We start from the raw sequence: 25,317 nt of genomic DNA, 5'->3' as shown, positions 1-25,317 counted from the left end.
GTGTGACACGCATCGGCACCGGGGAAGAAGCGTTACAGTAAGCGCTGTTCCCCGGCGCCGGCTGCTGAACACGGCTCTCATCATTCTTCCCTGCTCTCCCGGCGATCAGCGCAAGCAGGGGAGAATGATGAGAGTTACATTAAAGTAATAAAAGAGACAGCAGGCAGCGGTGGATGATTGGACAATTACTCCCATCAGCCTACCCCTGCTGCTGCTAATAACAGTGACAGCCAGAGTGGCTGATAGGGGTGTTTATCACCCGCCACCTGCGCTATAAGGGAAAAAACGGCATGGGGTTCCCCTGTATTTTCTATAACCAGCCAGGCAAAACTCACAGCTGGGGGCTGTAACCCTCAGCTGTCAGCAAGGCAGGTTATAAAGAATAGAGGGGTCCCCACGCTCTTTTATTTTTTTTTAATTAAACAATTTAAAAAAACAGCATGGGGTCCCCCCCCAGCTGGGGACTGGTATTCTCAGGCTGGTAAGGGGCCATGAATATTGACCTAGCGGTGGCAAGTGGGTTTGATGTCACCTTTGTACTGTCAGGTGACATCAAGCCCATGGCTTATTAATGGAGAGGCATCTATAAGACAACTATCCAATACTAATCCTATAGTTGTATTGTAAAGACACAGTCAGAATAAAGTCCTTTAATTGAAAAAAATGATACAGACTTCTTTAATATTCTTAATTAAACCATACTTACAACCAGGCCCTCGATCTTCTGTAAACAAAGTAAAAGAAAACATATATGTAAATATACCATACCTGTCCGTCGTTGTGTCCCAAAACGTAATCCATGTGAGGGGGATAATTAGTTTTCAACCTGGACGGTGCCAAGATGAGACCGTCTCGGCTGATAACCACTGGTGAATGAGCTGCTGGGAGCGCAGCGTCAGTGACCGGGGGTGACGTCATAGAGGTTACATCCAGTCACTGGGCTCTGCTACGTGAGCTCACAGCGCTAGCAGGGATGTTACCGAAGTCATCGCAAGTTCAGCCCGGAGGGGAACGGAGCCTCAGTGACCGGATGTAACCTCTATGATGTTGCCACCGGTCTCTGAGGCTGCGCTCGCAGCAGCTCATTTCACCAGTGGTTTTCAGCCGGGACGGTCACATCTTGGCACCGACTAGGTTGAAAACTAATTATCCCCCCAGACATGGATTACGGTGTGGGACACAACAACGGACAGGTATGGTATATTATTGTTTTTTTTTTATTTTACTTTTATTACAGGAGATCGAGAGCTTCAGTGGAATTTAATGGGGTTTAATTAAGATTATAAAAGGAATGTCATTTTTTTTCAAATAAAGGACTTTATTCTGGCTGCGTCTCTATTTACAATACAACTATAGGATTAGTAATGGACAGGTGTCTTACAGTCGCCTCTCCATTATCACACTGTGGGCTTGATGTCACCTGACAATACAAAGGTGACATCAACCCCACAAATATGAACCCCACTTGCCACCGCTACAAGGCAAGTGGGAAGAGCTGGGCAAAGCACCAGAAAAGGCGCATCTAATAGATGTGCCTTTTCTGAGCAGCTGCGGGCTGCTATTTGTAGGCTTGGGGGGGGGGTGTCAATATCCATGGCCCCTTACCAGCTTGAGAATAATAGCCCCCAGTTGTGAGCTTTAGCAAGGCTGGTTGTCAAAAATAGGGAGGGGGGGAGCCTGACACCATTTTCCATTTTTTAAATTATTTATTTAAATAACTATAAAAACAAAAACAACAGAGACCCATCTACTCTTGATAACCAGCCTTGCTGAAGCTGACAGCTGAGGGTTGCAGCCCCCAGCTGTGAGTTTTGCCAGGTTGGTTATAGAAAATACAGGGGAACCCACGCCTTTTTTTTTTCCCCATTTATTTATAGCACAGGTGGCGGCTGATGAATACCCCTATCAGCCACTCCTGATGTCACTGTTATTAGCAGTAGGAGTAGGCTGTTAGGAGTAATATATAACCCCAAAAGAATAGTATTCAAAATATATGTAAAAAATATCACTTTATTAATATATAAAAAACATAATTAGACAACATATAAATAAAAAACATGCGACCTTTAATAAAAATAAAAATGACAAAAAAAACCACAATGTATACAAGGGGGAGGGTATGTCAGATTAATTGGTACAAAAATCCATTAAAAAATATATGAAGGCAATATAATAAATAGTTAATTTTGTGGTTATCTATACTTACAATTTACATAATAAATAAAGAGCATATTAAAAAAAACCATACTGTATATCTCCAAGAGAATGCCAAGATAACTAATACAGTATACAAAAAATATAATTGATGAATTAAATAAACATGAGGAAAATGAATCTAATATATAAAGCTCAAGTGTGTATGTATGTGTGTATGTATGTATGTGTGTATGTATGTGTGTGTGTATGTATGTGTGTATGTCCGGGATTGGCATCCGCACCGTCGCAGCTACAGCCACAAAATTTGGCACAGTCACACGTCTGGACCCCGAGAGCGTCCTAAGCTATGTTGTGAGGCGAAATTTTAACCCCGCGCGTTCCAATTCACCAAATAATTTTGCCCCTATCTACAGAATGGGGAAAAAATGTGTATCAAGCCCCGCCCCTCATTATGATGTCATAATGGTTGACTATGGGATGGCGGATATGTATGACGGGTATATGGGCACTGAACTATGGGATGGAGGTTATGTATGATGGGTATATGGGCACGGGACTATGGGATGGAGGATGTGTATGATGGGTATATGGGCACAGGACTATAGGATGGAGGATGTGTGATGGGTATATGGGCACTGGACTATGGGATGGAGGTTATGTATGATGGGTATATGGGGCACAGGACTATGGGATGGAGGTTATGTATGATGGGTATATGGGCACAGGACTATGGGATGGAGGTTATGTATGATGGGTATATGGGCACGGGACTATGGGATGGAGGTTATGTATGATGGGTATATGGGCACGGGACTATGGGATGGAGGATATGTATGATGGGTACATGGGCACGGGACTATGGGATGGAGGATATGTATGATGGGTATATGGGCACTGGACTATGGGATGGAGGGTATGTATGACAGTTATATGGGCACGGGACTATGGGATGGAGGATGTGTGATGGGTATATGGGCACTGGACTATGGGATGGAGGATATGTATGACGGGTATATGGGCACGGGACTATGGGATGGAGGTTATGTATGATGGGTATATGGGCACGGGACTATGGGATGGAGGATATGTATGATGGGTACATGGGCACGGGACTATGGGATGGAGGATATGTATGATGGTATATGGGCACTGGACTATGGGATGGAGGGTATGTATGACAGTTATATGGGCACGGGACTATGGGATGGAGGATGTGTGATGGGTATATGGGCACTGGACTATGGGATGGAGGATATGTATGACGGGTATATGGGCACGGGACTATGGGATGGAGGTTATGTATGATGGGTATATGGGCACAGGACTATGGGATGGAGGTTATGTATGATGGGTATATGGGCACGGGACTATGGGATGGAGGTTATGTATGATGGGTATATGGGCACAGGACTATGGGATGGAGGATATGTATGATGGGTACATGGGCACGGGACTATGGGATGGAGGATATGTATGATGGGTATATGGGCACTGGACTATGGGATGGAGGGTATGTATGACAGTTATATGGGCACGGGACTATGGGATGGAGGATGTGTGATGGGTATATGGGCACTGGACTATGGGATGGAGGATATGTATGATGGGTATATGGGCACGGGACTATGGGATGGAGGATGTGTGATGGGTATATGGGCACTGGACTATGGGATGGAGGATATGTATGACGGGTACATCTCTGGACCAGATATCACCTCCCTACTAACCAGAATCCCTCAATGTCTGTCCACTATTTCATCCTTCTTCTCCGCTAGATTTCTGAAACTCAACATGGACAAAACAGAATTCATCATCTTTCCCCCATCTCACGTGGCCCCCCCCTACGAACCTATCAATTACAGTAAATGACTGCCCACTCTCCCCAGTCCCACAAGCTCGCTGTCTCGGAGTAATCCTTGACGCTGATCTCTCCTTCAAACCACATATCCAAGCCCTTTCCACTTCCTGCCGACTTCAACTCAAAAATATTTCACGAATCCGTTCATTCCTCACCCAAGAATCTGCAAAAACCCTAGTCCATGCCCTCATCATCTCTCGCCTTGACTACTGCAACCTCCTGCTCTGTGGCCTCCCCTCAAACACTCTCGCACCCCTCCAATCTATTCTAAACTCTGCTGCCCGACTAATCCACCAGTCCCCCCGCTATTCCCCAGCTTCTCCACTCTGTCAATCCCTTCACTGGCTCCTCATTGCCCAGAGACTCAATTACAAAACCCTAACCATGACATACAATGCCATCCACAACCTGTCTCCTCCATACATCTGTGACCTCGTCTCCCGGTACTTTCCCGCACGCAACCTCCGATCCTCACAAGATCTCCTTCTCTACTCCCCTCTTATCTCCTCTTCCCACAATCGCATACAAGATTTCTCTCGCGCATCCTCTCTACTCTGGAACTCTCTACCACAACATATCAGACTCTCACCTACCATCGAAACCTTCAAAAAGAACCTGAAGACCTACCTCTTCCGACAAGCCTACAACCTGCAGTAACCACCGATCGACCAAACCGCTGCACGACCAGCTCTACCCTCACCTACTGTATTATCACCCATCCCTTGTAGATTGTGAGCCCTCGCGGGCAGGGTCCTCTCTCCTCCTGTACCAGTTATGACTTGTATTGTTTAAGATTATTGTACTTGTTTTTATGTATACTCCTCCTTACATGTAAAGCGCCATGGAATAAATGGCGCTATAACAATAAATAATAATAATAATAGTATATGGGCACGGGACTATGAGATGAAGGTTGTGTGATGGGTATATGGGCACGGGACTATGGGATGGAGGAGAGTTATAATTTGCTACAACTAACCTCAGTTAGTTACTATGCCCGGGCAGCGCCGGGCTCTGTGTGTGTTGTGTGTTGTGTGGTGTGTGTGTGTGTGTGTGTGTGTGTGTGTGTGTGTGTGTGTGTGTGTGTGTGTGTGTGTGTGTGTATATATATATATATTTATTTTCATATGTGAATTTATAATAGAATTGAATCAAAATCTACAAAGCAAGCGCCTAGTCAAAAAAAACCTCATGATCCATGTGATAATCCACCATGTAAAAGAAAAAAGAAAATTATTCAATAAATGTCCGTGATAAAAACTACAATACCAACCAGTGTGACACACCTCTGCCCCCACACACCACTCCAGCAAGCGTTTCGCTTCCGCTTCACCAGGGAGTTTTATTTATGATATGCTGTGTAATCGTGTTTTTTATATATTAATAATTTGATATTTTTTACATATATTTTGAATACTATTCTTTTGAGGTTATATATTTTATGTATGGTATCCATTGGTAATGATTGGCGGCTATTTTTGATATTTCTTTTCTATATAGGATTTTGATGGGTTTAATAGTCCCATCAGCCGCTGCCTCTCTTATCACTTACGGCGATACGTCATTTATATAATTTTTTTATGTTTTGGCGCTTTCATACAATAAAAACTACAGTCATATGTTAAAGTTTGGGCACCCCTATTAATGTTAACCTTTTTTCTTTATAACAATTTTGTTTTTTGTAACCGCTATTTCAGTTTCATATATCTAATAACTGATGGACTCAGTTATATTTCTGGATTCAAATGTGGTTTATTGTACTAACAGAAAATGTGCAATCTGCATTTTAACAAAATTTGACCGGTGCAAAAGTATGGGCACCTCAACATAAAAGTGACATTAATATTTCATAGATCCTCCTTTTGCAACAATAACAGCCTCTAGCCGCTTCCTGTAGCTATTAATGAGTTCCTGGATCCTGGATGAAGGTATTTGTGACCATTCCTGTTTACAAAACAATTCCAGTTCAGTTAAGTTTGATGGTCGACGAGCATGCACAGCCCGCTTCAAATCATCCCACAGATGTTCAATGATATTCAGGTCTGGGGACTGGGATGGCCATTCCAGAACATTGTAATTGTTCCTCTGCATGAATGCCTGAGCAGATTTGGAGCGGTGTTTTGGATCATGGTCTTGCTGAAATATCCATCCCCTGCGTAACTTCAACTTTGTCACTGATTCTTGCACATTATTGTCAAGAATCTGCTGAACCTGAGTTGAATCCATGCGACCCTCAAGTTTAACAAGATTCCCGGTGCCGGCATTGGCCACAGCCCCAAAGCATGATGGAACCTCCACCAAATTTTACTGTGGGTAGCAAGTGTTTTTCTTGGAATGCTGTGTTTTTTAGCCTCCATGCATAACGCCTTTTTGTATGACCAAACAACTCAATCTTTGTTTCATCAGTCCACAGGACCTTCTTCCAAAATGTATCTGGCTTGTCCAAATGTGCTTTTGCAGACCTCAGGCGACTCGGTTTGTGGCGTGCTTGCAGAAACGGCTTCTTTCGCATCACTCTCCCATACAGCTTCTCCTTGTGCAAAGTGCGCTGTATTGCTGACCGATGCACAGTGACACCATCTGCAGCAAGATGATGCTGCCGGTCTTTGGAGGTGGTCTGTGGATTGTCCATGACTGTTCTCACCATTCTTCTTCTCTGCCTTTCTGATATTTTTCTTGGCCTGCCACTTCTGGGCTTAACAAGAACTGTACCTGTGTTCTTCCATTTCCTTACTATGTTCCTCACAGTGGAAACTGACAGGTTAAATCTCTGAGACAACTTTTTGTATCCTTCCCCTGAAAAGCTATGTTGAGTAATCTTTGTTTTCAGATCATTTGAGAGTTGTTTTGAGGAGCCCATGATGCCACTCTTCATAGGAGAATCAAATAGGAGAACTACTTGCAAGTGGCCACCTTAAATACCTTTTCTCATGATTTGATACACCTGGCTATGAAGTTCAAAGCTCAATGAGGTTACAAAACCAATTTAGTGCTTCAGGAAGTCAGTAAAAAATAGTTAGGAGTGTTCAAATCAAGAAAATGATAAGGGTGCCCATACTTTTGCACCGGTCAAATTTTGTTTAAATGCAGATTGCACATTTTCTGTTAGTACAATAAACCTCATTTGAATCCAGAAATATAACTGAGTCCATCAGTTATTAGATATATGAAACTGAAATAGCTGTTGCAAAAACCAAAATAATTGCTATAAAGAAAAAAGGTTAACATTAATAGGGGTGCCCAAACTTTAACATATGACTGTATTTTATATAAAAAATAATTGTTTTTGCATCGCTTTATTCTGAGAGCTATAACTTATTTTTCCACTGATGGAGCTATATGGCTGTTTCTTTTTTGCGGGACAAGATGAAGTTTTCGGCGGTATCACAATTATTTAAATCCGTCTTTTTGATCGCGCGTTATTGCACTTTTTGTTCGGCGGTACGATGATAAAGCATTGTTTTTTGCCTTGGGATTTTTTTTTTTAATGGTGTTCACTAAAGGGGTTAACTAGTGGGACAGTTCTATAGGTCAGGTCATTATGGACGCGGCGATACCAAATATGTGTACTTTTATTGTTGTTGTTTTTTTTTTTTGTTTTTTTTTTAAGAAATTTATTTAGTGATGGAATATTTATTTTTTAAACAATTTTTTTTTTTTTTGTTTTTACTTTTTCCTAACTTTTTTACTTAGTCCCACAATGGGACAATCAATTTTTTGCAGGCTGATTGCTTCTATAGCATACAGATGAAGCAGCACCTGAGCTGTCAGCGCTGCACTGACACATAGGCTTGCTGATCACGCACGGCGCATGATCAACAAGATTGCTAGGTCTGGTGACCCAGAAATCATCATGATGACATCGGGTCACCATGGCAACAATCGGGCCCCCGCGTCATGCTGCGGGGTCTCCGATCCAAAGGTAGAGGGTCTGTCAGCCCTGTGCCAGCTTCTGGAATGATGCGATCGTACTCGATCATAGCATTTCGGGGGTTAAAGTGCCGGGAGCGGTCTGTGACCGCTCGTAGCACCTAGTGCCGGATGTCAGCTGTCAGAATCCATGTGCCTGGCCAATCGCGATGACATAATATACCATCCATGGTCAAATTGGCCCAGGTCATATGGACGGAATATTACATCAGATGTCAGAAAGGGGTTAAAGGGAGGTGTCCAACTCCAGAGCCATTCCCCTATACCTGACCGTTTTCCTTGCAGTGCACCTACAGGAGAAATGCAGCACTGCATAAAAGCCGAGGAGCACCTACCTGTGAAATGAGGGCCCAGACCAGGCGCCGGGCTAACATTACTGTGATAAAAGCTGCCAGGTGATAGTCAATAAGGTGGAAATTCTGCAAGACAAAAGAGTCAGTGTCATCCGTCTGGACCTCAAATACCCAGGGACAAAGCGGCGGGTATAAAATAAGAGGACAATGTAATTTTCTCCCAGTTGAAGTTTTGTTACAATTGCATCAGTCTATATGGCACAAACACAGCAGTAGCACAAATGTAGCCGCCCGTCACCACCATCATCAGTAGCGAGTGACCGCCCTTCACCACCATAATCATCAGTAGCGAGTGACCGCCCTTCACCACCATCATCATCAGTAGCGAGTGACCGCCCTTCACCACCATCATCATCAGTAGCGAGTGACCGCCCTTCACCACCATCATCATCAGTAGCGAGTGACCGCCCTTCACCACCATCATCATCAGTAGCGAGTGACCGCCCTTCACCACCATCATCATCAGTAGCGAGTGACCGCCCTTCACCACCATCATCATCAGTAGCGAGTGACCGCCCTTCACCACCATCATCATCAGTAGCGAGTGACCGCCCTTCACCACCATCATCATCAGTAGCGAGTGACCGCCCTTCACCACCATCATCATCAGTAGCGAGTGACCGCCCTTCACCACCATCATCATCAGTAGCAAGTGACCGCCCTTCACCACCATCATCATCAGTAGCGAGTGACCGCCCTTCACCACCATCATCATCAGTAGCGAGTGACCGCCCTTCACCACCATCATCATCAGTAGCGAGTGACCGCCCTTCACCACCATCATCATCAGTAGCGAGTGACCGCCCTTCACCACCATCATCATCAGTAGCGAGTGACCGCCCTTCACCACCATCATCATCAGTAGCGAGTGACCACCCTTCACCACCATCATCATCAGTAGCGAGTGACCGCCCTTCACCACCATCATCATCAGTAGCGAGTGACCGCTCTTCACCACCATCATCAGTAGCGAGTGACCGCCCTTCACCACCATCATCAGTAGCGAGTGACCGCCCTTCACCACCATCATCAGTAGCGAGTGACCGCCCTTCACCACCATCATCAGTAGCGAGTGACCGCTCTTCACCACCATAACTGGTATCAGATACGGATGGGATTTATATTTTTCTTATCTTCATTTATTCTGCATTATGTTAATTGGTAAAAAATAAACTTAAATTTATTGTATTCTTACTTTGTAGCACTTTTTCTATACCTGCCTAAAACTTTTACCCAGTACCGTATCTGTATATAGTCACACAATTACAGTTTCCATTTACTGACACTAAACTGTGATCTTGAGAATGCGTCTACTGCCAGTCTTCTGGTCTCACGCAGTGTAGTTGCCGCCTCCGCTTTCATTACCTGCCTGGACTCTGGGCAGGGACGGCGTGAATGGGCCCTGCACGTGGCAGACATTCTGCAGAGTCTCTCACTCACCAAGGAAGTGCAGGAGGCCGGGTGATTGTACGGATACCACCAAACAGTCTTGTATATGTTTATGTACTGGATGAAGAGCGACACGAGAAGGTAGATGAAAAAGAGGAACTCGAACAGAAGACTCCCGTCCAGCGGCAGGTCAGGAATACGGCAGTGACGCACCGGCTCTGGGGTGATCAAGGCAGTGATCGGAGGGGCAGAGAGGCCAACGGCACTGCAATTCCTACAAGGGAGGGAGAGAACAAGGGTCAGGGTTCTTATCAAGCAGGAAAGATATACATCTTTGTACTGTGTAAGGCTAGTTTCACACTAGCGTATCTTCACGCAGCGCACGGTGCCGCTAAGCCCCGCCCCCTGCCCACACCCTCCGGTCATCTCCCTACTATCGCACAGCGTGGCATGCTATCTGCGCACCCTATCTTTAGCATAGGGTGCGCAGACCGTGCGCCAGTAGGATTCTTGTGTGCGCTGCGCACTTTTGCAGGTGCGCCGAACGCACCATGTTGCATTTTGCTGCACTCGGCGCACCTTCAAAAGTGCGCAGCGCACGCAAAAATCCTACTAGCGCATGGCCAGCGCACGGTCTGCGCACCCTATGCTAAACATAGGGTGCGCAGATCGCATACAGCGCTGTGCGATAGTAGGGAGATGACCGGAGGGGGCGGGCAGGGGGCGTGGCTTAGCGACGCCGTGCGCTACGTAAAGATACGCTAGTGTGAAACTAGCCTTAGCCAGTAGATAGAAAAATATTCAGAATTGAGAGTCCTCAGTGGCTGATACCATTTTAATGGCTATCAACCACTGAGGACTCTCAGTTCCAAATATTTTTCTATCAAACATAGAAGCCGAACCCGAGAGAGAGCAGCCAAGACGCCGAACCCGAGAGAGAGCAGCCAAGACGCCGAACCCGAGCGAGAGCAGCCAAGACGCCGAACCCGAGCGAGAGCAGCCAAGACGCCGAACCCGAGAGAGAGCAGCCAAGACGACGAACCCGAGAGAGAGCAGCGAAGACGACAAACCCGAGAGAGAGCAGCGAAGACGACAAACCCGAGAGAGAGCAGCGAAGACGACAAACCCGAGAGAGAGCAGCGAAGACGACAAACCCGAGAGAGAGCAGCGAAGACGACAAACCCGAGAGAGAGCAGCGAAGACGACAAACCCGAGAGAGAGCAGCGAAGACGACAAACCCGAGAGAGAGCAGCGAAGACGACAAACCCGAGAGAGAGCAGCGAAGACGACAAACCCGAGAGAAAGCAGCGAAGACGACAAACCCGAGAGAGAGCAGCGAAGACGACAAACCCGAGAGAGAGCAGCGAAGACGACAAACCCGAGAGAGAGCAGCGAAGACGACAAACCCGAGAGAGAGCAGCGAAGACGACAAACCCGAGAGAGAGCAGCGAAGACGACAAACCCGAGAGAGAACAGCGAAGACGACAAACCCGAGAGAGAGCAGCGAAGACGACAAACCCGAGAGAGAGCAGCGAAGACGACAAACCCGAGAGAGAGCAGCGAAGACGACAAACCCGAGAGAGAGCAGCGAAGACGACAAACCCGAGAGAGAGCAGCGAAGACGACAAACCCGAGAGAGAGCAGCGAAGACGACAAACCCGAGAGAGAGCAGCGAAGACGACAAACCCGAGAGAGAGCAGCGAAGACGACAAACCCGAGAGAGAGCAGCGAAGACGACAAACCCGAGAGAGAGCAGCGAAGACGACAAACCCGAGAGAGAGCAGCGAAGACGACAAACCCGAGAGAGAGCAGCGAAGACGACAAACCCGAGAGAGAGCAGCGAAGACGACAAACCCGAGAGAGAGCAGCGAAGACGACAAACCCGAGAGAGAGCAGCGAAGACGACAAACCCGAGAGAGAGCAGCGAAGACGACAAACCCGAGAGAGAGCAGCGAAGACGACAAACCCGAGAGAGAGCAGCGAAGACGACAAACCCGAGAGAGAGCAGCGAAGACGACAAACCCGAGAGAGAGCAGCGAAGACGACAAACCCGAGAGAGAGCAGCGAAGACGACAAACCCGAGAGAGAGCAGCGAAGACGACAAACCCGAGAGAGAGCAGCGAAGACGACAAACCCGAGAGAGAGCAGCGAAGACGACAAACCCAAGAGAGCAATCGTCAAATGAATGGGTCTGGTATTTAAAAAAAAAAAAACACAACAGCACTGAGAATTGTCTCTTTTATTTAAAGCTGTTTGATGGGTAAGAAAAGTTTGTAAAAATAGCTTTATATTTACATATGAGAAAAAAACAGGTGGTAAAGACGGACATAAAGCTAATGACATTTGGTACATTTATTCGCATACGCAGGAAGAAACCTTTCTGAATAAGGCCAAAGATCAGCAAGTAAATAGAAGCAAAAAAACAAAAAAAACAAGAAAAGTTCATGTGAGAAACAATAAACATAGAAGTGCTAAACAATAGGAGCATAAACGAGAAGAGAGCGCACAAGCGAGGAAGAGCAGAAAAACTTACAGAAAGCGTGACATAAGCAGGAGAGAATGAGAAAAAAAGTGACCACAGAAACAAGAGTGCGCTAAGCAAACAAAAAGAAGATATCGATGGAGAGAAAAAGTGGAAGTGAGCAAGCGCGGGAAAAAAAAGAAAACAAGAGCTGTGATATGGCGAAGGTAAAAGAAGAACATGTAAAAACAAAAAATTGTAAATGAGCAAGAAGTGAACGAACACAAAAGTGAGAAGATAAAAGCGTGCGGAGCGAGCAACAAGAAAGGCAACAATGATAGAAGAGGAAAAATGAAAGTGCGCAAGCATGGAAGACAACGGCAAATAAGAGCCGTGATACTCAGAGCAACAGCGAAGGTAAAAGAGCAAGACAACAAGGAAACAGAAAAGAGTAAACGAGCGAGAAGCGAACAAGCGCAAAAGCGAGAAGACATGAGCTTAAAAAAGTAAAAACAGATGCACAAAGGTAGGTGAGCAACAGGGAACAAACGGGTGAAAAAGTGAGCAAAAAAGCAGCTAGCGAAATGTGCAAGAGAGCGGTCGGAAAGAGAGGAGGCAGCAAGAATGTTGTGTAAAAACATAGTTAATAGTGGAACATTTTTTTTGTTGCTTGGTTATTTAGGAACTGAAAACTTTTATCCGCTCGCTGCGGATCACTCGTGCCATTTAACAAGCAAAAATAGGAAACTCCCGTTTGGCTTTAATGACGATCCGCAGTGGCCGAGGCTATGCTTTCAGTTCCTAAACGACTAAGCAACAAAATTCCTATAAATCAGGCAGATGAGGATCATTTAGGTGATCTCTGATCGTTCAGCTGATGTGATGCACAATGGCACCACCTAGTGGCACCTGAACGTTATTTGCCTTAACATTCCCCCCCCCCCCCCCCCCCAAGGGTCATTTAAGGCCCTGACCTGTTTCTCAGCCCTGTGCCATTGCCACAAGTCCCACCAACCAAAGTTTGCAGTGAGGGTAAAGCGGAACGGCTCAATTGCTGCCGGCTAGGACCCCTTCTTCCGCCGGGCATGACAAGGTACCGGTACACATCCAACAGTCAGCTCCACTCCGAGGCCTACAAGACAGCGAGCGGGAACTTTCAGCTGTTAGATAAAGAGGAAAAAAAAAAAAAAAAGAGAAAAAAGAGAAAATTAGAAGATTTATATAACCCTGCGGAGAGCGGCTTACGATTGTACAGAAACATTATCAGAGGAGAGGAGGAGGCCGATAAAGTGCAGAGGGGTGAGGTGACCTCGTTATCAAGGGGCAAACAGACTGTAGACTTCCCGACAATCATCTCACTGAAAATCACGGCATTCTGCCGCTGATAGCAGAAAAAAAAAAAAATAGCCGTCAATCCCCTCACAGCGAACAGAGGTGGTCCTTACAACCTGCTCTGATGTCACTGCACGAAGGGCGGAGCTCACAGTTACCGCCGGTGATGTAACTGCACGAAGGGCGGGGCTCACAATAACCGCCGGTGATGTCACTGAACGAAGGGCGGAGCTCACAATAACCGCCGGTGAGGTCACTGCCCCAAAGGGCGGAGCTCACAGTTACCGCCGGTGATGTCACTGCACGAAGCGTGGAGCTCAGTTACTCAAAATGTAAAGTGTGGTTTTTTTTTGGCACAGCTGGTGAAGTCACTGCTCGTGTCATGTTCTCTCCTGCCTTCTCTTCTCAGCCGGAGCGAGATCTTTACTTTTACTGGAACATGACGTGCAGTGACATCACTGTTCACACTGCTGCGCTCCACCCTTCACCCTGTAACGTCACAAGATGCATCTCGGTGCTCCACATTGTGACTCGGCCAGCTGCGCCAAGCTGAGCACCAGCCCTTTCTAAAGGGCTCCATCCCCTCCATCATGGGTGAGCCCAGATAACTACATCTACTAATTCTGGTCTGTTCACGCTTATGGGTGAAACTATGTCTGAGGCAGGGGTCTGCAAGTCTGGAGGGAACTCGGGGCCAGGGATGTTAATAGCGTGGGGATTTGTGAAAAATGCAGTTTCACCACACCCCCTCTTATTGGGGGGTGGGGGGCGTGACAACATTTTTGGAGGCAAGCAGTCATGTTTTTCCAATTCTGGGAAACTTCTTTTATGTTTCTACAAATTATAAGGGTGCCGTTAAAATTCACAGCAAGATGTAATGCGAGAGGTTTTCAGTTTAGTTTGCAGTGTCCTTGTTTGGCCACTAGAGGACACCACAGGCAAAACAGGCTTCTATACTTGGCACAAAGACATCCAAATGCATCGGTGCTTCCCAGACAAGCGTGGATGCTTTACTTTCCATGACGGTGAAGAACGCGCATAGCGCGAAAGGAGAAGGAAGAAAAGCTGGAAGCCGACCAAGGAGAAGTCTCCGACATCCTCAGCTCAACTCAAGAACTTTGTGCCTTCAGCACGCCATCATGTACAGTTGTGGCCAAAAGTATTGACACCCCTGCAATTCTGTCAGATAATACTCAGTTTCTTCCTGAAAATGATTGCAAACACAAATTCTTTGGTATTATTATCTTCATTTAATTTGTCTTAAATGAAAAAACACAAAAAGAATTGTCCTAAAGCCAAATTGGATATAATTCCACACCAAACATAAAAAAGAGGGTGGACAAAAGTATTGGCACTGTTCGAAAAATCATGTGATGCTTCTCTAATTTGTGTAATTAACAGCACCTGTAACTTACCTGTGGCACCTAACAGGGGTTGGCAATAACTAAATCACACTTGCAGCCAGTTGACATGGATTAAAGTTGACTCAACCTCTGTCCTGTGTCCTTGTGTGTACCACATTGAGCATGGAGAAAAGAAAGAAGACCAAAGAACTGTCTGAGGACTTGAGAAACCAAATTGTGAGGAAGCATGAGCAATCTCAAGGCTACAAGTCCATCTCCAAAGACCTGAATGTTCCTGTGTCTACCGTGCGCAGTGTCATCAAGAAGTGTAAAGCCCATGGCACTGTGGCTAACCTCCCTAGATGTGGACAGAAAAGAAAAAATGACAAGAGATTTCAACGCAAGATTGTGCGGATGTTGGATCAAGAACCTCCACTAACATCCAAACAAGTTCAAGCTGCCCTGCAGTCCGAGGGTACAACAGTGTCAACCCGTACTATCCGTCGGCGTCTGAATGAAAAGGGACTGTATGGTAGGAGACCCAGGAAGACCCCACTTCTTACCCCGAGACATAAAGCCAGGCTGGAGTTTGCCAAAACTTACCTGAAAAAGCCTAAAACATTTTGGAAGAATGTTCTCTGGTCAGATGAGACAAAAGTAGAGCTTTTTGGGCAAAGGCATCAACATAGAGTTAACAGGAGAAAAAAAAAAAAAAAAAAAAAGGAGGCATTCAAAGAAAAGAACACGGTCCCTACAGTCAAACATGGCGGAGGTTCCCTGATGTTTTGGGGTTGCTTTGCTGCCTCTGGCACTAGACTGCTTGACCGTGTGCATGGCATAATGAAGTCAGAAGGCTACCAACAAATTTTGCAGCATAATGTAGGGCCCAGTGTGAGAAAGCTGGGTCTCCCTCAGAGGTCATGGGTCTTCCACCAGGACAATGACCCAAAACACACTTCAAAAAGCACTAGAAAATGGTTTGAGAGAAAGCACTGGAGACTTCTAAGGTGGCCAGCAATGAGTCCAGACCTGAATCCCATAGAACACCTGTGGAGAGATCTAAAAAATGGCAGTTTGGAGAAGGCACCCTTCTAATATCAGGGACCTGGAGCAGTTTGCCAAAGAAGAATGGTCTAAAATTCTAGTAGAACATTGTAAGAAACTCACTGATGGTTACCGGAAGCGGTTGGTCGCAGTTATTTTGGCTAAAGGTTGTGCAACCAAGTATTAGGCTGAGGGTGCCAATACTTTTGTCTGGCCCATTTTTGGAGTTGTGTGTGAAATGATCAATGTTTTGCTTTTTGCTTCATTCTCTTTTGTGTTTTTTCATTTAAGACAAATTAAATGAAGATAATACTAAAGAATTTGTGTTTGCAATCATTTTCAGGAAGAAACTGAGTATTATCTGACAGAATTGCAGGAGTGTCAATACTTTTGGCCCCAACTGTAGGTAGGAATGGCCAATCAGCCCCAAAATAATGGGTGAAATGGTTGGAAAATGAGACAGGAGCTCAATAAGACGGGAGAAAATCTGAGATTCCCAGGATAGAGGGCACCAGCTCATCTGCAAGCTGTTAGCGGCCACCCAGCCACCAGAAAAGTGAATTTCCAAAAATGTCTGTCTGGAGGTGAACAATAAAATGGACTTCAAATTTCTGTGTCTTTTCTTAGTCTTTCCTGACGTTCCGGGGAGTTGTCAATATCCAAAAAGTGGACAACCCTTTTCATGCAGTTAAGGCTCAGGATTTCAGTAATATTGACACTTATTTAAGGTTGAGAAGTTAGCTACTTCCTCCCCTACTCAACGATTATACAGAAAAGAGATACATTTCCAATGAAATCTAGGTAGGAGAACTTGGCTACTTCCTCTTCTACTACTTTCACCAGTGGATTACATGGCCCACTTACAGATTACTTGTCACATTTCCTACTGCTGTCTCCAGCTTCCAGCTATATTAATTCTGTATTATGACATGCATAGGTGGAGAAGTTAGCTACGTCCTGATTATTAGTTTTAGCAGATTGAGATTACACAACTGTAGGTAGGAGACGTTAGCTGCCCTCCTCTTCCTTTCTGACCTCTTAAGTTTCCTGAATTTATGTCTCATCATTCAAATTTTGATACTTATGCAGGTGGAGAAGTTAGCTACTTCCTTACGTAGTCTTGTTCCCAGAGCGCAGGTAGATTTCTGTTGAATCGTAGGTAGAAGTTGGCGATTTCCCATTTTACTCACAAACTGCATGCCCCGGTTACAGAGTCCTTGCCTTGTTTTTTTTGCAGTTCTGTCTCAGGCCTCCGACTGCACTGATGTGCATTTATGTGTACATTTAGGTGGAGAAGTTGGCTACTTCCTGTTCCTCTGCCTCCAGTGTCCTGCACGTGTCAGCGATCAATCCTTTTTCATTTCTTGATACGCTGTCTAAACCTCCAGCTGTATTGATGTGTACAATGTAGATATTTAGCTACAGTACTTCCTAATTTCCTCTGTGTCACACACACAGGTGGAGAAGTTAGCTACTTCCTACCTCAGATTCAATCAAGCATATCTCTGCTCAGTGAGATGAATTGGAGGGAAGAGCGATCTCTGACTTCCGAGGAAGAAGAAAAAAAAAAAAAAAAAAAAAAAGGAAGTGAATCCCTAGGAGGGCTATTCTGGTGCACAGTAATAGCCATCATACTGCTACGTCCTGTCCCAAACATTTGGTGCCTAGCTCTATGATATACTTATGCCCCAATTATCCACACAAGAAAGCCCCTTTAACTACATCTTTTCCTTAGCTGTCTACTGGAACTCCATTGCTCGGTTATCAGGTATTTCAAATTGGGAGAGTCTGACATGTATACCCCTCCCTTCCTGCAACCACCAGTGTTTTCCTGGACACTAGTATGAATAGTTACCACCAAAGTGCAGGAATCATCCAATAAGAATATCAGATAGGGAGGGAAATTAGTGCTGTCGTGGAAGGTTCCTAGAAACCAAATTACCGGTAAGTCTAATTCTATTTTCTCTAGTCACCTTCCACGACAGCTACATCGGAGTAATACCAACAGCTAATTTCTCTAGGGGGGGAATCACGGCCTGCAGCACTCGTCTGCCAAATGTTACATCCCCATTGAAATTTAGCCTGTAACGCCTGGTGAACGTGCGGATGGACGACCAGGGGCGGTTCTGCATATCCGTTCTGACGAAGCACTCCCCTTTTTTGCTCATCATGTTGCTATTGCATGGGTAGAATGTGCCCTCAGTGAGGCGGGTGGAGCCAGCTTCTGTGATGCTTAAGTCACGCAGATAGATTGTGTGATCCAATTCGCGATCGTGTTCTTTGACGCCTTCCTGACTTATTTCGTCCTGAGAACTGGATGAATAAATTCTGGTGAATCCGCTAGGCTTCACTCTATTGTCAGTAGACAGGACCACTCTGCAAATGTTGAAAGTGTGGAGGGTCTCTTCCTTAGGGTTGGAAGAGCTTGGGCCGAATGAGGACAGTACAATGTCCTGATCCCTATGAAATTTTGAGTAGAAAGGCGTGATCTAATCTCAAGATAATAACTATAATGATTGCAAGGTAAGCTTCTTGAATTGACAGGTCCTGCAATTCTCCTATACGTCTAGCCGCAGTAATTGCGACTAAGAGGACGGTTAAAGGGTTAGGTTTCCGTGGTCAAGGAATCTAGAGGCTCAAAATGGATCTTAGGTTTGAGCACGGTGTTGAGATCCAAAGAAGGCCCCTGACTGCGGAGTATAGGACGAATCCCGGCTGCCGAAGCCATAAACCGTAGGATACAGCAGTGGCTGGCCAGGTCAAGATCAAAAAAGGTGCCAAGAGCTGATAGTTATACCTTTAGTGTGCTGGGGATAAGGCTCTGTTCCAGACCTTTTGTAAACATCTAGGGTCTGTGCTGCACTGAGATCGAAGGGATCTGGGGTGCCTGGAGAGCACCCGGGCGTAAACCTTTCTCAGACCTTGGCATAGATTGCCTTGGTTATTGGTTTTTGGCTTTCCTGAAGGGTTTGGATTACCCTATCCGAGAGCCATTTGGCTCTTAGGAATTCGGCCTCAATAACCATGCTGCCAGGTTCCCTTTGCCTACATCCGGGTGTAGTAGAGGACCTTGGTGAAGGAGGTCACCCTTTTTGGGGCAGAAGCCAGGACCTTCCTGGGCCATGGCAGGTAGGGCACTGTTCCACTTCTTCCGGTCCACAGTGGGGCGATTAGTATTGTGGGAATTCGGTCCGTCTGGATTTCCTGAGATGTTTTTTTTATTTTTTTTTTGCCTGCATCAGTATGGGTGGGCAGGTATATGCGAGGTTGGAATCCCACCATTGGGTGAAGGGCACCTATTCCTTGCACTCCGTCCATGTGGTTGAGGGAGACGAATACCCCCGTCTTCGCATTTTGCCTGTTGGAGACTAGGTCCACCTCCGCTCCATCTTGAGGCTAGGGACATTAATACCGTCTGGTCCAGGCACCACTCCTCCGGACGAACGTCTTCTCGACTGAGGAAATCTGCCTGGGTGTTGTCTGATCCTTTCAGACGCACTGACCAGGAGAAGATCCTTGCTGCTATTGCCTTCAGGCCGGCGTACTTCGTACCCCCTTGGCAGGAGATAGACCACTGTGGTCATGTTGTCTGAGCAGATGCAGACGTGGCGATTTTGGATTAGCGATAATGACGTCTTTTACCGCTTTCCCTACCGCCTTCAGTTCTCTCAGATTTGAGGAACTGGTGCTGATGCTCGGCAGCCATCGCCCCTGAAAATAGGATCTCTCTACTACTGCGCCCCAGCCTCGTTGGCTGGTATCTGAGCGGAGTATTTTCAGGGGAAGCTGAATCCGGCTGACTCCCTTCTGAAGATTTCGGTAGTTCAACCACCACCTCAGGGCCGGTTTAACCTGACCAGGGAGGGGGAATCATTCAGACAATTGAATTTGTAGCCACGTAGGCCAGGCGGATCCTGGAATGTAAAAGCACGTGGCTTTGTGGGCCTGAGCCCAAGAAACCGCCTGGTGCATGTGGTCCGAGATCCTAGAGCATATATGGACTCTGAGGGTCAGTGCCCGTTAGTCCTGAACCAGGTCCTTGGTGGACAAGGTCGACCTGACAAACCATAGGTAGGAAAGATGTCTTTCCCCTTGAGTCCTAGAGAACTCCCAGAAGCTTCCTTCTCGTGGAGGGATAGACCAGGTTCGGTATCAAACCCAGGGATCTTAATATCCCCGGGGTCTTTCCTACGTCCATCTTCTGACATGAGATAGATGGTATAGAGAAGAGGAAGTCGTCCAGATATGGGATAATGCCTATCCCCTGGCGCCGGATGAAATTCACTGCTTCCACCATGATCTTGGAGAGATACGTGGTCGGATGGATTGACACATAGTAATATGCACCCTTCAGCTCTACCGTTGCCATTACCCAGCTCTGTCCGATGAGCGGGACTGCCCCTGATTGACTCCATTTTGAATTGCCTGTACCGGACCGATTCGTTTAATGGCTTCAGGTTTATGATGATTCGGTTCTTCTCTGATGGTTAACTCCTCACCAGGAAGGGACATGCGTAATGGCCGTGTCCTTCTCCCGCTTTGGCAACCGCGCGTTCTACCAGAGCAGATCTTTGGTAAGGAGCCCTGAAGGAGTGGAGGCTGCAGGGAGGTTACCCCCAAGCATTACGGGGAAGGACTCTCAAACCCAATTTTTTAGTCCATCTCATATGGTACGATGGACCCACTGATTTGTGGAGATGGACTGCCAGCGGGTAAAAAAGAGCGAGAGACGACCCCCAACCTGGCGTCATTGCTTATCTGGGGTCTGTTGATGGTTAAGGATAAGGATGTTCCTGCCCTTGCCCTCCTATACTCTTCCTGAGTATGTCAACAGGACCAGGGATTCCCAGCCAGTCTCTCATTCCGGTACTGGCCCAGCCTCAAGCTGCTTAGCAGCAGTGATCTGATGAGGGCATGCAAATTCAGCTTAGATTAGCTGTTGACAGAGGTTTGGTCACGGGAGGGACGAAAAATCCGTCTCCTAGGATTTCTATGTTTTGGAAGAGATCCTTTTGTCTGAAGCTGTGTCCAGGATGTTATCCAGGACAGGCTTGAACCCATAGTGGCCCTGGAAGGGGATGGCGCACCATTTGGAGATAAGTCGCCTCCCTTAGGATTTTAACAAGGGCACTCCTCTAGAGGAGTTAGAAAGGACGGCCGCTTTTGCGGCTACCCGGACCTGACGAGAGCAGTCACGCTCAGCCTAGAAGAGCCGGTGCATTAAAGAATTACCCGAGACCTGCGAATTACAGGCTGGTCTTCCTGGTCCTGACCTGGTCTCAAGTTGCCTAGCGACCGCCAGCGGAAGCATCGGCTAGGAACCTCGTTGCTTTCTGCAGTAGGGGTAGGGCGTCAGGTATCTTTCCCCCTAAGGTGCCCCGAGTCTGTGCGTAATCACAGACACAGGGCATGTGAAAGCCATATTAGCTTCTAGCAGATTTGTAGAGGTGTCCCAGGACTTCCTTGATAAGCTCTGAAATATATATATAGTTTTCCTCGATCCATTGGATCTTTGAGCTGGGAGGAGCCCTCAAAGGGATAGGCTTTTATTTTTTTTTATATGGAGGCCTCCTTTTATGGAGGATCAGATTCTGTATGTTCTTGTGTACAGGACACCTTCTTTGGGCTTCAGCCCAACATCTCGTCCTGTACCGTGTATTTAACTCCTTCCTCCTCCACCCCTATGGTGCTCTTAACCATACTGATTAGCTCACCCACATTCTCGGAACCAAGTGATATTTCTTGTTCCCTGGTTCTAGGGGTGGACGTGGAAGAGGAACCCTCAATCTCCCGAGCGTCCTCAGAATCTGAGGACTGAATTCGTCTGAGTCAGATCCTATCGGAGCTTTCTTCCTCCTCCTAGAGGGAGGGGGTCTGGGAGAAGGGAGCCATGGAGGAGTGAACCTCCTGTATTATGAGGGATTTGATGCCATCCAGGAGAGAGGGCTGCTCAGCGCGAAGGACCTCTCCGTACAGGACGGGCAGGGCTTTCCCCGTATGTCGAGGGAGTCTGGCAGCACACATTTTACACTTGTGGCTGGTCTCATAGGGTCAGAGACCTTTTCTCCCCATATTAGAGAGGGAGAGGTATGCTACGCCATTTTAGTAAATAATGCAGGATAGCCAGGGCCGACGCCTGCTACTTACAGTAGGAGGGGGTACGCTGGGCTCTGCCGACGCAGAGAGAGAGGGCTTGTCACCGTCCATGCCATCTACAGTCAGTGTCAGACAGGTCTTACCTGGTGATCTCCTCACCCGGACCTTGAAAGATCGAGGGTCCAGCGTTGTTTGTGCACCTCCTCCTCCCTTTGTCCCAATGGGGGGAACCACATGAGGACGCCCCAGAATGTGACCGCCGGTCCCAGGAGTAACGCGCCCCCCGGCGTGCGCTCCGTGGACCGCACAGGGACAGACCAGAAGCGACGTGCGCCACAGTGGAAAGCCCAGTAATGCCCGAAGTGGAGGAACGCCACCCTCGGCCAGCGTGAGCCCCCAGGAACCGGCAGCACGGAGGAGGAGGAAGCCGGGGAGCTATCTGGAGGACCACGGCGCGCACATCACCGTCTCGCTTTACCCCCGAAGGAGGCGCAGGAGAGGCGGGAGAGTCCCGAGTCCCACCATGTAGGCGGAGACGGGAGCAGCCACCGGAGGAGGAGAGCAAGGCCCCCGACCTCGGCTGACCAGCATCTGACAGGTATCCCAGCTGATACTGGGCGTGGGGTGCTCTCGATCGCTGGCCACGGCAGCACGATCGTAGACCTCTTCATGACCCATAGGGGACAGGAAAACACTGGTGGTTGCAGGAATGGGAGGGGTATTTAACCTCTTCCTGTTCCTGTCCCCTATTAGGGCGGGGAAGACATCCTCCGATGTAGCTGTCGTGGAAGGTGACTAGAGAAAGGAAGAGTTCCAGAAAGTACAGTTGTGGCCAAATTAATTGACACCCCTGCAATTCCATCAGATAATACTCAGTTTCTTCCTGAAAATGATTGCAAACACAAATTCTTTGTTATTATTATCTTCATTTAATTTGTCTTAAATGAAAAAACACAAAAAGAATTGTCGTAAAGCCAAATTGGATATAATTCCGCACCAAACATAAAAAAAGAGGGTGGACAAAAGTATTGGCACTGTTCGAAAAATCATGTGATGCTTCTCTAATTTGTGTAATTAACAGCACCTGTAACTTACCTGTGGCACCTAACAGGTGTTGGCAATAACTAAATCACACTTGCAGCCAGTTGACATGGATTAAAGTTGACTCAACCTCTGTCCTGTGTCCTTGTGTGTACCACACTGAGCATGGAGAAAAGAAAGAAGACCAAAGAACTGTCTGAGGACTTGAGAAACCAAATTGTGAGGAAGCATGAGCAATCTCAAGGCTACAAGTCCATCTCCAAAGATCTGAATGTTCATGTGTCTACCGTGCGCAGTGTCATCAAGAAGTTTAAAGCCCATGGCACTGTGGCTAACCTCCCTAGATGTGGACGGAAAAGAAAAATTGACAAGAGATTTCAACGCAAGATTGTGCGGATGTTGGATAAAGAACCTCGACTAACATCCAAACAAGTTCAAGCTGCCCTGCAGTCCGAGGGTACAACAGTGTCAACCCGTACTATCCGTCGGCGTCTGAATGAAAAGGGACTGTATGGTAGGAGACCCAGGAAGACCCCACTTCTTACCCCGAGACATAAAAAAGCCAGGCTGGAGTTTGCCAAAACTTACCTGAAAAAGCCTAAAACGTTTTGGAAGAATGTTCTCTGGTCAGATGAGACAAAAGTAGAGCTTTCTGGGCAAAGGCATCAACAGATTTTACAGGAGAAAAAGAGGCATTCAAAGAAAAGAACACGGTCCCTACAGTCAAACATGGTGGAGGTTCCCTGATGTTTTGGGGTTGCTTTGCTGCCACTGGACTGCTTGACCGTGTGCATGGCTTATTATGAAGTCTGAAGACTACCAACAAATTTTGCAAGATAATGTAGGGCCCAGTGTGAGAAAGCTGGGTCTCCCTCAGAGGTCATGGGTCTTCCACCAGGACAATGACCCAAAACACACTTCAAAAAGCACTAGAAAATGGTTTGAGAGAAAGCAATGGAGACTTCTATGGGATTCAGGTCTGGACTCATTGCTGGCCACCTTAGAACAACTGTGGAGAGATCTAAAAATAGCAGTTTGGAGAAGGCACCCTTCTAATATCAGGGACCTGGAGCAGTTTGCCAAAGGAGAATGGTCTAAAATTCCAACAGAGCATTGTAAGAAACTCATTGATGGTTACCGTAAGCGGTTGGTCGCAGTTATTTTGGCTAAAGGTTGTGCAACCAAGTATTAGGCTGAGGGTGCCAATACTTTTGTCTGGCCCATTTTTGGAGTTTTGTGTGAAATGCTCAATGTTTTGCTTCATTCTCTTGTGTTTTTTTTCATTTAAGACAAATTAAATGAAGATAATAATACCGAAGAATTTGTGTTTGCAATCATTTTCAGGAAGAAACTGAGTATTATCTGACAGAACTGCAGGGGCGTCAATACTTTTGGCCACAACTGTAAAAGAGAAATACCTGTCACTGAAGATAAGACACAAAGTTATCTTCAGTGCTGAGAACCTCCAGAGACAATTACTGAGAAAGTGAGACTGAAAGCAGAAACTGCTGAAGAAGCTGTAGAAAACAGGTAAAGAATACAGAGATCTCTGACATCTATTAGTCAAGATGGATACAGATGTCACAATACTGGGAGTTGTAGTTTCAATATCTGGAGAGCCACAGAGTGCAGAACTATGCTCTGCAGGCACACGGTGACCCCACCAGCAGAATTGTGAGTGCAGCTCTGGGGTATAATACAGGATGTAACTCAGGATCAGTAATGTAATGTATGCACACAGTGACTGCACCTGCAGAATAGTGAGTGCAGCTCTGGAGTATAATACAGGATGTAACTCAGGATCAGTAATGTAATGTATGTACACAGTGACTGCACCAGCAGAATAGTGAGTGCAGCTCTGGAGTATAATACAGGATGTAACTCAGGATCAGTAATGTAATGTATGTACACAGTGACTGCACCAGCAGAATAGTGAGTGCAGCTCTGGAGTATAATACAGGATGTAACTCAGGATCAGTAATGTAATGTATGCACACAGTGACTGCACCAGCAGAATAGTGAGTGCAGCTCTGGGGTATAATACAGGATGTAACTCAGGATCAGTAATGTAATGTATGCACACAGTGACTGCACCTGCAGAATCGTGAGTGCAGCTCTTGAGTATAATACAGGATGTAACTCAGGATCAGTAATGTAATGTATGTACACAGTGACTGCACCAGCAGAATAGTGAGTGCAGCTCTGGAGTATAATACAGGATGTAACTCAGGATCAGTAATGTAATGTATGTACACAGTGACTGCACCAGCAGAATAGTGAGTGCAGCTCTGGAGTATAATACAGGATGTAACT

The 25,317-nt window shown here is 46.5% G+C and overlaps 1 protein-coding gene across 1 annotated transcript in view; it reads right to left on the bottom strand.

Moving 5' to 3' along the window:
- TMEM39A (transmembrane protein 39A) overlaps nucleotides 1-25,317 on the bottom strand; it is a 57,096-nt gene that overhangs the window by 16,315 nt on the left and 15,464 nt on the right. The window contains exons 2-4 of the mRNA XM_073577106.1: nucleotides 13,123-13,308; nucleotides 9,739-9,961; nucleotides 8,281-8,364 (exon numbers count right to left, since the gene is read on the bottom strand). Of these exons, the coding sequence (XP_073433207.1) occupies nucleotides 8,281-8,364; nucleotides 9,739-9,961; nucleotides 13,123-13,235 (420 nt within the window). The 5' untranslated portion in view covers nucleotides 13,236-13,308. The remainder of the gene's footprint in view (nucleotides 1-8,280; nucleotides 8,365-9,738; nucleotides 9,962-13,122; nucleotides 13,309-25,317) is intronic.

This window comes from Dendrobates tinctorius, unplaced genomic scaffold, assembly GCF_039654945.1.
Source record: "Dendrobates tinctorius isolate UK_male_01 unplaced genomic scaffold, ASM3965494v1 ptg000054l, whole genome shotgun sequence".
Classification (NCBI taxonomy): Eukaryota; Metazoa; Chordata; class Amphibia; order Anura; family Dendrobatidae; genus Dendrobates; species Dendrobates tinctorius.
Note: the sequence above shows the minus strand (reverse complement) of the source record. Positions and strands in the feature narration are given on the sequence as shown.